At 39.5% G+C, this 16,468-nt stretch overlaps 1 protein-coding gene across 6 annotated transcripts in view; it reads left to right on the forward strand.

Moving 5' to 3' along the window:
* The window catches only part of Uimc1 (ubiquitin interaction motif containing 1), an 88,058-nt gene that overhangs the window by 52,709 nt on the left and 18,881 nt on the right, over positions 1-16,468 (forward strand). For all 6 annotated transcript variants that reach the window (XM_059262878.1, XM_059262877.1, XM_059262882.1 and 3 more), the window contains one exon: positions 6,414-6,573. In XM_059262878.1, coding sequence (XP_059118861.1) covers positions 6,414-6,573 — 160 coding nt within the window. The remainder of the gene's footprint in view (positions 1-6,413; positions 6,574-16,468) is intronic.

The raw sequence follows: 16,468 nt of genomic DNA on the forward strand, positions 1-16,468 counted from the left end.
ATTTGTTTATGCTGTTGCTCTTCTGTGTGATATAATGTTCACCTCAGCCTGAAAGATTTTGGTGGTATAGAGTTTTAGCTTTGGGGACACTTAATCTCAGAGAGAAATTTTTATAATTAAAATTATTATTTCAGCACTGTTTGTAAAAATATCACTATTTTTTGTTCGTTTATTTTAATTTTGATATTTGAGACAGGGTCTCTCTACATAGCTCTGGTTGTTCTGGAACTCACTCTGTAGACTAGGCTGGCCTCAAACTCATAGACATCCACTTGCCTCTGCCTCCTGAGTGCTGGGATTAAAGATGTGCATCACCACACCTGGCCACTTACCATTTCTTTAGTACTTTTACTATCTCTGTTAGAGATGGGGAAAGAAAGATTTAGAATGCTTACATGATTTGCACTAGTTGATGTTACTTTTAATTATAGAACTAGAACCTGAACATAGATTTGTCTCTAAATCTATAGGGACATTTTCCGTTACATACAGATAAGTAGAAGAAATGAACAGTGGGGGGGGGGGTAATCACTGTATAACAAATTTATTGTTCAACCTTAATTTATAAATGTTATAGGAAATACAAAGGGAAGACAATACGTGAATCTTTAATTGCATTGTTAACTGTCCCTGACCACACATGGCCATAGCCATAAAGTTGAAATTCTTAGAGTAACCCAGGCATGGTGGCACAGCCCTTTAATCCTAGCACTAGAGAGACAGAGGCAGGTGTATCTCTGAATTTGAGGCAGCCTGGTCTACACAGGCTGTTTCAGGACAGCCAGGGCTATACAGAAACCATGACTCAAAAAAAAAAAAAATTCTTAGAGTATATTTTTTCTTTTGAATGCATACACCTGTGTGTACTCATATGGAGACCAGAGGTTGATATCTTCCTCAGTCAATCTCTACCTTACTTTCTGAGATAAGGTCTTTCAGTGAATCTGGAGCTCACCCATTTTGGCTAATCTGGCTGGCCAGTAAGTCCCTGGGTTCTTCAAATCCCTGCTTCCTGCACCTCTGTTTCTTTTCCCTCCCTGTCTCTCTATTGAAGGAGTTACAGGTGTGTACAACTGGCTTTTCTTTGATTGCTCAGTGTCCAAACTCAGGTCCTCAGACTTGAGTAGAAGGAACTTTACCGCTGAGCCATCTCTCCAGCCCCTTTACTGTATGTATTTTTCATTTTGGATTTAACCAAGTAATTTCTCGGAATTCTGTTGCTGTAAAAAGCAGTTTGAGGATTGAATAAATTCTTATAGAAATAAAAATTTTGCTTATATTTATGTTTATGATCCTGAACACTTTAACAGAGACTTAATTTTTTCATTCCTTTTTATACTGTGAAGGGTTTTTTGGAAACAATTTTCACAGTAGATGTTAGATCCTTTCCTAGTCTCTGCACTGCAGGTAATTGGCTAGAAACTCTGCTTTCATGAATCATACACAGGTTTCTTGGAACCTGGTGTGTCACAAATGACAGACTGGGATTTCCTCGTGCCAGTGCAGGAAGAATTAGCCTCTGTAGCAGATCTACTGAGGATAGATCCTAATAGATAATATCAAAATGGCCTCTGTTTTTTGTTTTCCCTCAGAGAAGATCAGAACCTTCTAAATGGGAATCAGGGAACAATGTTAGTAATATAGTTATCCTAACATGCAGAAGAAGCCCTACAAGCCTTTAGTTATCAAGGCTGCTTTCTTATCATCCATCACTACAAAGGATACCGTTCTTGGGGCCAAAGAACATAAACCCAATTTAGAATTTATAATGTGCATTCTGCACTGCTGCATATCAAATGAGTGCTTTTCACTGTTGCTGTTTGATTATGTCTGTGTATGCCTCTAAGTAATCTTAGAGGTTTCCTGGGATCTCTCTGTCTCTGCCTCCTGAGCGCTGGGATTAAAGCCATGTACCATACCTTGTTTTTTGAGACAGGTTCAGTGGAGTTTGTCAATTCTGATAGGCTGGCTGGCTGGCTGCTGAGCCTTAGTATTTGCTTGTCTCTGCCTCCCCAGTGCTGAGATTACAAGCATGTGCCACTATGTCCAGCTTTTTACTTGGGTGCTGGGGATCAAGGGATTCTTTTGATTTTTTTGAGATAGGGTTTCTCTGGGGAACCCTAGCTGTCCTGGAACTCTCTCTGTAGACCAGGCTCGCCTTGAACTCAGAGATCTTGCCTGCCTCTGCCTCTTGAGTGCTAGGATTAAGGGTGTGTACTACCACCGTCTGGCTCCCCAAATACATTTTTAAAAACTGAGTTTTTTAGAATATTAAATTAGACAGACTATAAAACATATAGCTGATCTGGCACAAGTAGAAGTATGTATATAGAAATAGTTTTTCTGCTTTGAAAGTTTTATGACTGTTCAGTGATATTAGCTTGTTAACGGGGGTAATTGTTTGGTAGCACTGATTTATGCAGAGTAACCTTGTTATAACTGCAGTCTCTCTTGATCATTTCTTACACTAGTTAGTTTTTCTCTGGAAATGGTGGAATAATGTTCTCTCAATATTGTGTGTTGTGCCCTGGGCGAGAGACCCCTGAAGAGACCACCAGAGACATGAACTCACTGAAATGCAAAAGCAAGGTTTATTGAAGCAGTTCAAGCTACGCGGCAGGGACCTTGTCAAGCCATCCAACACAGTAGAGGCTGGAGGAGGTGCCCACCCCTCTGCAAGCTCAGGTTTCAAAGGCAAAAACCGTGAGGTTACATCATTTAGGGGCGCTAGTACGGGTACAATTCTGATTGGCTCAAGTTTCAGGGGCTTTTCAGAATTTCTGTGTTATCTTACTTTGTAGTTTTAACCGGTTGTTTGTCAAACTTTATAGACTACCTCCGGCATTGGGGCATTCTATGGTTAATCAATTACTACTATATAGTCCTTCAAACATCGTGACTTTGTACCTTTGACCATCTCCGGCATTGGGGCATTCTGTGGTTAATCAGTTGTTACCAGATGGCTCTTCAAATATCCTGACTTTGTCCTGGGACCTATGTCAGCAGCTCTGAGAATTTTGAAACTCAGGCCTGTTTCAAATGGGTGAGGGGCTTGCTTGAAATGGGGGTGCTTTGGTTCTTCATTGTGCTTGAGAATTTTCTTGAGGTGTATTGTCATATGTATATCATATATCACTCTGTTCTCAGGTGAGATATGAGAAGTTGTTCCAAGCCAAACAAATAGTTTAGTAAGTTTTTATGTGAATAAAGAGTCATATAGGGCCCAGTGTGGTGGCACACACCTTTAATCCCAGCATTTGGGAGGAAGAGGCAGGCAGATCTCTTGAGTTCAAGGTGATCTACATAGTGAGTTCCAGACAGCCAGTGCTATTTAGGGAGGCCCTGTTTCAAAAAACCAAACCAAACCAAAAAAAAAAAAAAAAAAAAAAAAAAAAGTCATATGGTAAGAGGGGTCGAAATGAACAGCTTTCTAAGCTGTTTATAAGCCAGGTAGGAGAGGGTGAAGGACTTGGTGATTTGTAGCGTATGTCTTTATTTTCACTGGGCTTATTTGTTGGGTGACATTTCTTTTGAAGTCAGAAGTTTAGGCTACAGGAGTTTTCCAATTTTTTTACATAGTGACATGATATTGTCATCTATAAATGTATTAAGTGGCATTCACAGCTCTCCTGGGATCAGGCTTTCTTTTGGGCTGCCAACCAGCTCCCAGATCATGACACAGAGACAACTTATGAATGCTCAGCCTTACCTTATACTTGTCTCACTAGCTCTTATAATTTATATTAACCTGTTTCTCTTCATCTACATTTTTGCCTTGGGGCTTTTTTACCTTTCTTTCTGTATGTCCTACTCCGTGTCTGACTGGCTGGCGGCTGCCTAACTGGCTCGCTCGTCGGGGTGTCTCCCTCTCTTTCTCCTTTGTTCTCTCTTGTTTTCTCAAGCTTAGATTCCTCCTCCTGCTTATTCTCTCTGCCTACCAGCCCCACCTATCCCTCTTCTGCCTAGCTATTGCTTGTTCAGCTTTTTATTAGACCAATCAGGTGCCTCAGGCAGACAAAGTAACACATCTTTTCATCATTAAACAAGTGCAGCATAAACAAATGTAACATACCTTTACATAGTTAAAGTAATATTCTGCAACATAAACAAATGTAACACATCTTTGCCTAGTTAAAGTAATACTCCACAACACCCTAGAGCTACAGATTGGATATACCTACAAGGGATTACAATTCTGTGTCTGAGTACTACTTTTGATATCTCATTGGGTAGTATTTTTACTTATTTATGTATTTTACACTGTGTGTGTGTGTGTGTGTGTGTGTGTGTGTGTGTGTGTGTGTGTGTGAAGGTCAGACAACAACTTGCAGGAGGTAGTTCTCTCCATCCATGTAGGTGCTAGGGGTTGAACTCAAGTCATCAGAGTTGGTGTCAAACACCTTTACTCACTGAACCATCTTGCCTCTATGGTATTTTAAAACAAGAAACAGCTCTGTAGACACCAAATCTGATCATCTACGTAGTCCTAATAAAAGTTGTTTTACTCATGTTTTCTGCCTTGTAATTCCTTTCTAATAGTTAATATTTAAATAGACTTTTTTAGTGGTCTTGGGGGGAAATGTCTTATTTTTAAGATAAGAATTTTTAGAAATATTCTGAGTTTTGTAGAATGTAGTTAGAAGTCATTTCAATCACAGTGAGACAGTAATAGACTCCTTTCTCTTAAATACATTAATAGTTATATTCATTATATTTTATAAAACAGTGGATGAGTACAAAGCAATATAGTGTTTTGTTTTGTTTTTTCCACACAGAGTTTCTTTGTGTAGCCTTGGCTGTCCTGGAACTCACAAAAGTTCACCTGTTTCTGCCTCCCAAGTGCTGGGATTAAAGTCATGTACCACTGCTGGGCCAATACAGTGTTTTTTTGTGAGCACTGGTGATACTCTTTTTGTATCACATCTTTGTGCTTAGTGAACTTTAGAATGCCAAGCAGCTTCTCAGTAACCATTAACCTTCGGTAACTCAAGACTGCTTGCAAATGAGGTTGTATTTGCTTCCTCTTTTTGCTCAAATAGCTTGGTTTGTACAACATAGGAATTTCTTAGAACATCTGTGAACAGTAGAACCTAGATTTGTAAGAAGCTCAGTGACTAACCTTGGGATAGTATCATCTAGAACTTTCAGACCCACTTTAATTTCTTGACTTCCTACACAATAATCAGTTTGGGCCAGCAAAATGGCTCAGCAGGTACAAGTGCTTGCTGTTCAAGCTTGATGACCTGAGTTTGATTCCTGAAATCCATATTAAAGACTGGATGATGCACATCCACAATCCTAGTACTCCTAAATCAAGACTGGGGGTAGAGACAGGAGAACTGCTTGGAAGGTTGAGAGCTGACTAGTTTCATGTCAACTGACACAGCTACAGTCACCTAAAAGGAGGAAACCTCAATTAAGAAAATGCCTCCAGAAGACTGGGCTATAGGCAAGCCTGTAGGGCATTTTCTTAATTAGTAATTGATATGGGAGGGCCTAGTCCATGATGGGTGGTTCCAGCCCTAGGCTGGTGGTCCTAGATTCTGTAAGAAAGAAGACTGAGCAAGTCATGATGAGAAAGCCAGTTAGCAGCTCTCCTCCCTGGCCTCTGCATTGGCTCCTGCCTCCAGGTTCTTGACCTGTTAGAGTTCCTGCCCTGTCTTTGATGGTAAACTGTGATATGGACTTATAAGTAAAATAAACTCTTTCCTTCCTTTTTTTTTTGGTTTTTTGAGACAGGGTTTTTCCTTGTAGTTTTGGTGTCTGTCCTGGATCTTGTGTTGTTGCCTTGTAGACTAGGCTGGCCTCAAACTCACAGAGATCCGCTTGGTTCTCCCTCCTGAGTGCTGGGATTAAAGGTGTGTGCCACTGCCGCCCTGCCCCATGTTGCTTTTGGTTATGGTGTTTCATCACAGCAAGAGAAACCCTAAGACAGCCAGCTTGCCTGGAATACAAAGTATGGCAGAAACAAGAGAGACCTTACCTTAACTAGGTGGAAGGAGAGAACCAACTCCCTAACTTCCACATATATACTATGTAGCATGGACAGACGGACACACACACACACACACACACACACACACACACACACACACACACGAGACAAACAAACCAACCAAACCACATAAATACCAAATAAGCAAAATTTAAAAACTACCATTGCAAGATACCGGCAACTATAGGAGCAAGAGAAGACCTAAGAGGCTTTAGTAAGATTGATTGTCTTAACGAATGACTTCTTTAGGCCTTTAAATACTTAAGTCTTTGCCTGCAATCCTTGATTTTGAATCTGGTATAAACTGATAGGTATTTTTTCTTTTAAAGTAAATGAAATGTGAATGTATTTTGTTCTTTGGGGGCAAAGATATAAGTTAAAGCTGTTACTTAAAATTGCTCTTTGCTATGCTCTTTAGGTTGATAATGGTGAGAGAGAAGATAGTGAGAAAGCAAATCCCACTCCTGTATTCTCCTCTAGTACCCGGGTGTCCTGCCCACTGTGTGACCAAGACTTTCCTCCCACAAAGATTGAACAACATGCCATGTACTGCAATGGTCTGATGGAACAGGAAACAGGTAAAAACTCAACAGGATGGCCTAACTTTTTGTTGTTTTTTGAGATAGGGTTTCACCATGTAATCTTGGTTGGTCTGGAACTCATTATGTAGACCAGGATGGTCTTAAACTCATAGAAACCCTTCTGCCTCTGCCTCCTGATGCTAGGGTTAAAGGCGTCCACCAGGGAGGAGGGGCTTAGACCTGCCTCAGCTGAGTGTACTAGGCTCTGCTGACTCCCCATGGGAGACCTTGCCTTGGAGGAGGTGGGAAGGGGAGGTGGGTTGTGGGGGGCAGAAGGAGGGAGGAGAGGGGCATCTGTGGTTGGTATGTAAAATGAATAGAAAATTTAATAAAATTTTTTTTTAAAAAAAGGCGTGCACCACCATACCCAGCTGACAGTGTAACTCTTAATTTTTTTGCATGGTACTTTTGTAATCCTGTATAATACAGTGCAGGAGAAATAGCTTTAATTTCAAAGTTGCCATTGTTTCTATGTAATTAGTTTCGAGTACAATTGTGTTCCTTGTCCTTAGTAGGCATATTATGTTGTACTAAGTTCCTCAGGAAAAGGTAAAGGGGAAAAAGCCTTCCCTCTTAATGTTCCATTTGTTTTTTACTGTGAATAGCTGAAAAGCTAATATCTGAAAAGTAAGTAGACCTTGCATTTCAGCTTATATATTTAAATATTGAGACTCCTAAGGAACTTAGGAAACTTAAGTTCTAGCATGGTCCATTTTTTATTTAAAAGAAATGTCTTATGGTTTATTTCGATAGACATTCCACTTAGAGACAGCTGTTAAAACTATTCCTAATTTATATTTCTGTCCTGTATATCTTTGCTGGGTTACGCTGAAACTATTTGTTACCTTTCTAAGAGTATACCAAAGCCATAGTTTTGATATAGTGTCAGATGTTGACCAAGAAAATATTCTTGTAAATCATATCCCTTGATTTACCATCTGGATTCTGCCTTTCTGTCTATGATTTTTAACCTTTAAGTAAATTAGTGTCAGCATAGCTAGCTCTCCGTGATCCAACATACAAATGAAATGTAAGTCTTAGGTAATTGGAAGTGTTGCAATCTTCTTGGTGCCAGTTGATTTTTATAACTTAGATGTATTTAAATCTGAAATTGTATATTTGTGAAGTATTTTATAAGTTAAAATTTTAGAAAGGACCACTTTGATCATCCACAATGGTGGTACATGAGTTGGCAGCCCAACCATCCATGACCCTAAAGGTTCATGAGTGCCCATCCCTAAAGATTACTGGAGTAGACGTAGTATTCTGCTGGATTTCTCTGCTTACCACCCATGTCATATCTATCAGAGATCTCAAGCAGGTGAAATGGCTCAGTGGGTAAGGTCATCTGCCACCAAACCTGATGACCAATTCTGACCCCTGTATCCTCATGGGTAGAGGCTAGAAGAGGTCATTGAGTGTCCTCTAGTGCTCTCCACCTGTTCCTTTGGGGCAGGGTGTCTCTAAACAAGGGGCTCACGTTTTCCCAGTTAGACTAGACTTCAGCAAGCTCCAGTGATCCTCCTGTCTTTGCTCTGCTCAGAGGTGGAGTTACAGGCATGTGTGGGATGCCCAATTTGTTCCATGGGTACTAGGATCTAAATTCTTCCTTCATGATTGTTCAGCAAACACTTTTAAAAATCACCAAGCCAGGGCTGGAGAGATGGCTCAGTGGTTAAGAGCATTCGCTGTTCTTCCAGAGGTCCTGAGTTCAATTCCCAGCACCCACATGGTGGCTCACAGCCATCTGTAATGAGATCTGGCACCCTTTCCTGGCCTGCAGGCATACATGCAGACAGAACACTGTATACATAATCAATAAATAAATCTTAAAAAAAAAAAAAAAAAAGAAAAAGAAAAATCACCAAGCCATCTCCAGTTCGTGGAACATGTTTTTAAAAAATTGGTGGTAAGCTTTTATGTGGGTTACTAGAGAAGTTTTCAAACAAGGTTTCTGCTACCATGAGGTTTGTGATATTATTGGGAAAGTAAATTTTTACTTAGGAAAGTAATTACAGTTGTTTAGAGTGTATGGTTTATGCCTAAGTGAATATCCCTGCAAATGAATACATTGGGGGAGAAAAGAGCAGTGAATTGGGATCATGTCCTAGATAGGCTGGGGTTTAGCCTGGACTGTGAAAACTGGCATTTTAGATAGACCTTTTAGGGAGATTTTGGAGCAGGAATCCTCATTGGAACCATCCTATAGACTGCTCAGTCATGTGTTTTCTTGGGAACAATTTGAGGATCTGGGTAGGCTGGGGAAGTGAGGAATTATGTGAGACACTTACTAGTGTGTGTGGCCTTTGCTTGATCCTCAGTAAATCTGATCTCTTAGTTTCCATCAGCTTGCTTGTGCCCACATCTTCCTTATTAGAGACAGAAATTAGTGATTGTTAGTTGTTCCTCTCAACATAATTTCTAAATCTTGGATAGCAGGCTTCTCATACTGTAGTGGGAAAGTTTCCCTGTCTTGAGAACGGGAAGAAGCCACATAATAGAACCAGGAGACTATTTGCCTAATTCCTGGGGAGTAGAGTAAGAGAGTTCTTACCTCTCAGAGTTAAGTACCAAGATTTCTCCCTCCTTTCTGTTTCTCTCTGAAGCTGATCCTAGACATGCTTGGTTTGACTGTGTAACAGGAATAGTAATTAGCATCATTTACATGGAATGTCTACCATTTATGCCTAGTTACCGTGCAGCACAATAACAATTATGCATGTCATTAAAGATGTGTCTGATTAACTTTGCTGTAAGTTTTATTTGATTACAATACTACACTGTGGTTAAGCTGGCTTGTGTGCTCAGTTTATTTTAGTGACAAAGCTATCTGATCAGAACTATAAAAAAATAGAATGTTCTTTAAAAGGATTGTTTGCAGGAGATAAGATTCACTATATTGATCCAGACTAGAACAAAAGCAAACTGCTTTTGTATTTATTATCTGGAAAATACATTGGAGATCATTTTTATGTAAACACTTAGGAAAAATAAAGCTCCCTACTTACTTATTCAATAAGTATGTATTAATACCAACTGTATATCACATACATTGATTAATATAAAAAGTCACTACTTTCATGGCGTGTACATTCTGGTGATGGAAGATAAACCAGAAAAAAGTAAAGGAGCAACATGTCAAGTGGTGATAAATTTTAAAATTTATTTTGTGTGGGTGTGCATGTGCACATGTGTGTGTATATGTATGGAGCCATAGGTCAACCTCAGTGTTATTCCTTGGGAGCCATCCACTTTATTTTTTGAGACAAGGTCCTCACTGGGACCTGGGACTTGACAGTTCAGGCTAGGCTGGCTAGCCAGTGAGCTCCAGGAATCCTCCTGTCTCCACCTCTCTAGTGCTAGGATTACAAGCATACACCATCATGCTCAACTTTTTCTGTGGGTTCTGGGGACTAAACTCATGTTCTTATCCTTGTGTGGCATTTAACTGCCTAAATGGTCTCTCTAGCCTGGTGATAAATATTTTAGGGGAAAAAAAAGTACAAAGCACAAGAAGGGAATAGAGATCTAACAATTTAAATACCGATCTAACAATTTAAAATAGTTGTCAGAAAGGTCCCAGTTAAGATAGTAGCATTTGGGGCTGGAGAGGTAGCTCAGCAGTTAAGAGCACTTGTTGCTCTTGCAGAGAACCTGTGTTTAATTCCCAGCACCCACATGGTGGCTTATAACAATCTATAACTCCAGTTCTAGGGTACTTAACACTGTCTTCTGACCTTTGAAGTCACATGCATACATTCAGGCAATAATTCATTCACATAAAATAAATAATATAAAAAAGAAGGTGGCATTTGAGTAGAGACCTACAGGAAGTGAGGGAGTTTTAAGGTGAGAAAGTGTATTAGAATTCTCTGGAGTAACAGAATTATAGAATGAATCTCTCTCTATATATAAAGGGGATTTATTGGAATGACTTACAGGTTGAAGTCCAGCTAAACCAACAATGGCTGGCTGTGAATGGAAAGTCCAAGATCCAGTACTTACTCATCCCACAAAACTGGATATCTCAGCTGGTCTTCAGTATATGCTGGAATCCCAAAGAAGTAGGCTCTAATGCCAGTGAAGAAATGAATATACTAGCAAGGCAAGGGCAAGCAAGCAAACAGCAAAAGCTTCCTTCTTCTATGTCCTATATAGGCTTCCAGCAGAAGGTATGACCCACGGTTAAAGGTGTATCTTCCCACCTCAGATCCAGATCAAAAGTCACTTCAAACCAAGCCAAAAAAAAAAAAAAAATCTCTTACAGGTGTGCCCTCCATTTCTGGATTGTTGTTCATTTCAGATGTATTCAAGTTGACAACTGATAATAGCTATCACAGGAAGAGAATATGTTACTGTGCTAGCTAGTTTTTTTTTTTTTTTTTTTTTTTGGTTTTTCGAGACAGGGTTTCTCTGTGTACTGTGCTAGCTAGTTTTATGTCAGCTTGACAAAAGCTAGAGTTATTTGAGAAGGAGGAACCTCATTTGAGAAAGTGTCACCACCAGACTGGCCTGTGGGCAAGTTTGTGGTACATTTTCTTGATTGATGATTGATGTGGGAGGGCCCAGCTTACTGTGGGCAGTACCACCCTTTGGCTGGTGGTCCTAGATGCTATAAAAAAGCAGGCTGAGTAAGCCATGAAGAGTAAGCCAGTAAGCAGCACTCCTCTATGACCTCTGCATGAGTTCCTGCCCTGACTTTCTTTAGTGATAGGCTGTGATGTGGAACTGAAGCTGAAATGAACCCTTTCTTCCCCAAGTTGCTGTAGGTCATGGTGTCTTATCACAGCAACAGAAGCCCTAACTTAGATGGTTAAAGACAGAGGAAAAAACAGTACTTCAAAGACCTTTGCATATGAACAGGCTGGAGTATAGCTGGAGTGGAGCAAATGAGAGAGAGATAAACAAGAGACTAGAGGAATAACTGGAAGGGGCAGGTGGATAGATTCCAGAGCTCTTAACTATAAAAAGGACTCCAACTTTTCCTCTTACGAATAATCATTGGAAAGGCTTGAGCAAAGAATGAATGTTTAAGCAGAGAATGGCAATTTTAAGGGTCACTCAGGTTGCTGTAGGAGAATAGATTATTAGAATTGGGGACAAGGGTAGAGCTGGGAGAACAGAGTTAACATTTTGTTTGGGGCAGTATGATAGCGTGGACAAAATGTGGGCTTTGGAAGTAGGCAGATCTGGATTTAAATTTTATCAGTAATATTTGCCAGTTGACTAATATTTACCTTTTTTAGAACCAGGCTCCTCATTTATACAATTAGCCCAACAGTGGGGTGATGAGAATCTGAGACACTTTATAATATATTTGGGTAGATATATAAAGCATCATGCCTAGATATTTAATAAATGCTAGCTGCAATTATGAATTACTTCTTTAAGTCTATGTAGTATTTCTAGGTTCTGTGTTTCTAATAAGTAGATAAGCTGTAGTTGGGTATAAGTAAGAGGAATATGGACATCAAGGCCTAAGAGTCAAAGTGGTAAGAATAAGTTAAATTAGGGGGCTGGAGAGATGGCTCAGAGGTTAAGAGCACTGGCTGCTCTTCCAAAGGTTCTGAGTTCAATTCCCAGCAACCACATGGTGGCTCACAACCATCTGTAATGACATCTGGTGCCCTCTTCTGGCCTGCAGGCATACTGTATACATAATAAATAAATAAATTAAATAAAAAAAAAAGAATAAGTTAAATTAGGAGTAGTGGTACACGCCTTTAATCCCAGCACTCAGGAGGCAAAGGTAGGTAAATCTCTGAGTTCAAGGCCAGCCTGGTTTATGTAGAGAGTTCCAGGATAACCAGAGCTACATAGAGAGACCCTATCTCATGAAACAAACTAACAAAAAAGACTAAGTTAGTAAGAGGTACATAATAGTAAGGTTTAGGAAGCTATAGGCATTAACAATATTTACTTGTTGCCTAGGTAGAGGGTTATAGCATAGAGTCATGATACTGCTTAGAGTTATTTTCAGGGCTATCTCCAGAAAAACAATGATGAATAGATGGGGGTGGATTGAAGGAGCTGGAGATCTTTTCTATGATATGCTTTGGAGATAATAAAGGCTTAGAAGAGGCTTGACTTGGGTAATGTCAGCATAAATCAGTAAGGCCTCAGCATCTCTAAGTAAGATTCACTTCTCAAGTTAGACAAAGTTGGACCTTTTCTGTCTTAGATACCTGTGAGTTATTGATCTGAATGTAATTTGTAAAGCTCTTCTTTCTTGTATTAGTATGGTGTTTGTAGTACTCAGAATGATTAGATTACTTACATTGCCATTACCTATTCTAAAGGATTAACAGTTGTGTAATGGGATAGGTTTAATAGGAAAATCTGTGAATTTAGGAGACCAGGTGATGTGGGGAGATACACAGATCATACATAGGCTCTGGTCTCATGGAAATTATGGTTTAGTTGGATAAGTAAGAAGTGCACATGAATAGCTATAATGCAGTGCTAAACCTACTCACAGAGTCATCGCAAAGAAGATCCTGTGTTGTTTCAGAAGAAAATGTGATTGAAGACTTAAAAGGCACTAATATAAGATAACATCTGTCATTTAATACAAACACATATAACATGTACAGAAAAGAGCAGCAATTAAATAGGATGATAGTGTGTGCATTGTGGAAGGCAACAGGAGAATGACACATGTAACTTGAGCTAATGACCTCAGAATGGGAGAAGGTCTTTTTCAGCTTTGAAATTTGTATGTTTATTTCTGTTAGCTATATTGTACTTTCTAGGTGCAAGTGTTAAGATACATTTTAGTCAAGTGTGTAGCCTGAGGCAGGAAGACTGCAAGTTTGAAGCCTGGCTGGCCTTGAACCTATGGCAGTCTTCCTGCCTCATCTTTCTGAGTGCTAGGATTATAGGCTTATGCCACTACCTGGTTTAAAGTTGGTGTTTGATGTGGTATGTGGAATGATTGTCTGGCCTGGTGTGCTAGTACACACCTGTAATACTGGTACTTGGGAGGTGGAAGCAAGAGGATCAAGAGTTCAGAGTCATCCTTGACTACATAGAGAGATTGAAGCTGGGCTACATGAGACCCTGCTTAGAAAATATGTAGTTGTCTGACTACAGCATGTCCACTTAGGATCTCAAGCATCGTTGTTCTTCTCATCTTGTTTTTAATGCTGACTTTTATTGTAGTTATTCCTACTCATTGGGTTTGGATGTTGAAGAGCCAGTGTTGTGTGACTTTTCTTGGAGAGATGTAAACAGACATCTTTTTACCCCAGATAGGACGCCAACAACAGACCAAAGAAATGATCCCACTCAAGTCTAGTTGGTGAGCCAGTGAATTTTGAGAATTACTTAAATAGAAGCATGAGTGACTCTCAGGCAGTTGTATCATGGAACATTCCACACAAAAATGGATGACCACTCACAGAACCCTCATCCCTGGAGCTCCCTACTCAACTTGTTGGCAGTTTCACCTTGTTTACAGATTATCTAACCTGGGAGAGCCTTGTAAGTCCTGTATAGTTTTGAACATCCTGTGCCTCTCAGCTTCATGAGCTTCCCTCCTCCCTCCAAGTGAGAATAGCAGCACAGCATCCAGGTCTCTGGATTTCTTTTAGCAATTTTCTTCTGCCAGATGTGTTTATTCCCCCCCCCTCGAAAAATAAAATATCCCTTTTAACTCCCTTTTAACAGTTAATACTCAGAAGTATTGTGTACAGAAGGAATATCAGCAGGTAAAACTGTATTACTTTAGGATCTAGTCACACTTTTCATGCTGTTAGGTGAATCATGATCCTAATTAGTCTTATCAGTTAAAACCAGGAGTCAGATATCGGGATAATAACCTAAAAAATCAGAGAAGCAGAGCAGCAGCAACTAGAGAGACTTCTTACCTCTATGAGTCCTCTACCAAAGATCCTGTCTCTCCCTGCCTTATATTCCTGTCTCCACCTCCTGAATGCTGGGATTAAAGGCGTCTATGGTTGACTAGTGGCTGGCTCCGCCCTCTGATCTCTAGGCAAGCTTTATTTGTCAGAACACAAACAAAATATTGTACAACAGTTGAGGCTGTATAAATATCCTATTCCAAAATATTGTTCACTCATGGTTTAAAATTTTTTTATGTTACATTTATTTACTAGGGAGAGAAAGGGCCACCAACTACCAAAGTGTAAGTGTGGAGGTGAGAGAATAGCTTATGGAGTTGGTTCCTTTTTCCCAATGTGAGTGCAGAGGATTTAGTACTCATTGATAATGTTACTTAAATTGTTTATCACTGTGGTAATGGTGGTTTTTGTAATCCTGCCACTTCTACATTGATTAGCTGACATTCTTCTGTAAAGAAGACTTTTTCCTCCCTCTTTACTATTTATTTTTAATATAGTATGGGCTTATGGATTTTTTTCTTGACTTAATGTTTCATTTTTTAAATTAGTATATCTTTATTATAGAATATTTGAGGAAACAGAAAAAAATCCTGTCTGTGATCCAGTTTAATGTGTGCTGGTTTGATGTGTGCCTTTTTCTTTTTCTTTTTGCTTTTTTTTTTTTTTTTTTGACACAGGGTTTCTCTGTATAACAGCTCTAGCTGTCCTTCAATTTGCTTTGTAGACCAGCCTGGCCTCGAACTCACAGAGATATACCTGCCTCTGCCTCTCGAGTGCTGGGTGTTAATGAATTCTTATAAACACATCTCCCAACTTCAGTAATTATCAACATAAGATCAATCTATTTTTATATGTACTCTGGTCTCTCACCCCCTTCTCCACTAAAGCATTTTGAAGCAGTTTTCCAGCATATTTTTTCATATACAAATATTTTGGTGTTCATGTTTAAAAGATAAAGAGTATTTATAAAAATACAGTTCCTGACACAGTGTGGAAGTGCCCGCTTCTAATCCAGCAATTGAGATGCAGAAGTGGGCAGAAATCCAGACTGGTGTAGATAGAGAGTTCCAGGCCAGCCAGGATAACATAATAAAAGCTTAATCTCAAAAACAAACAAACAAACAAACAAACAAAAAAAACCCCAGCTACATTTGTAATTTGCTGTTATGATACCAACATCATTGTTATTATCATCATACCAGTCATCCAGGATCCAAACAGAGGTCATACGTTAGATTTGGTTGATACCTCTTTTTTTTTTTCTTAAACTTTATTAATTATGTATAGAGTGTTCTGCCTGCATGTATGCCTGCAGGCCAGAAGAGAGCAACAGAACTCATTATGGATGGTTGTGAGCCACCATGTGGTTGCTGGGACTTGAATTCAGGATCTCTGGAAGAGCAGCCAGTGCTCTTAACCTCTGAGCCATCTCTCCAGCCCCTGATACCTCTTTTAAGTATTTTTTGAAGTCTCATTAACGCCCCCTCCCCATTATACTTCATTTGTTAAGTAAAGAATTTCCTCCCTGGAATCAGAAGTTTAAGATCAGTCTCATATACAGTGTACTTGAGACCAGCCTGGGATACATGAGATCCTGATTCAAAACAAAACAAGAAAAACAAAAACCACAATTTTTTTTTTCTTACTGTATTTTGTTGATTGCATTTTAGTATGTTTCTCTATTCTAGAGTATAATTTCTGGAAACTGCTAATTGGATTTGAGGCTTGGTCAGATTCACCTCAGGTGTTTTTGTTTTCCTTCAAGTGTGTTTCTTAGATGATATTGTAAATCTCATATTATATTAAGCTATGAGGCACACACTGTCTGGTTGTCTTTTTCTGATTTTAAGATTAACTAGTGCTGAATGATGGTAGCACATTCCTTTAATCCTAGCACTTGGGAGGCAGAGGCAGGCAGATATCTATGAGTTTGAGGCTAACCTGATCTACCGAGGGAGTTCCAGGACAGCCAGGGCTACACAGAGGTGGGGATTGGGGTTGGGATTAACCAGTAAAATCAATCTCTTAGA

This window comes from Peromyscus eremicus, chromosome 5, assembly GCF_949786415.1.
Source record: "Peromyscus eremicus chromosome 5, PerEre_H2_v1, whole genome shotgun sequence".
In the NCBI taxonomy this organism is placed as follows: Eukaryota; Metazoa; Chordata; class Mammalia; order Rodentia; family Cricetidae; genus Peromyscus; species Peromyscus eremicus.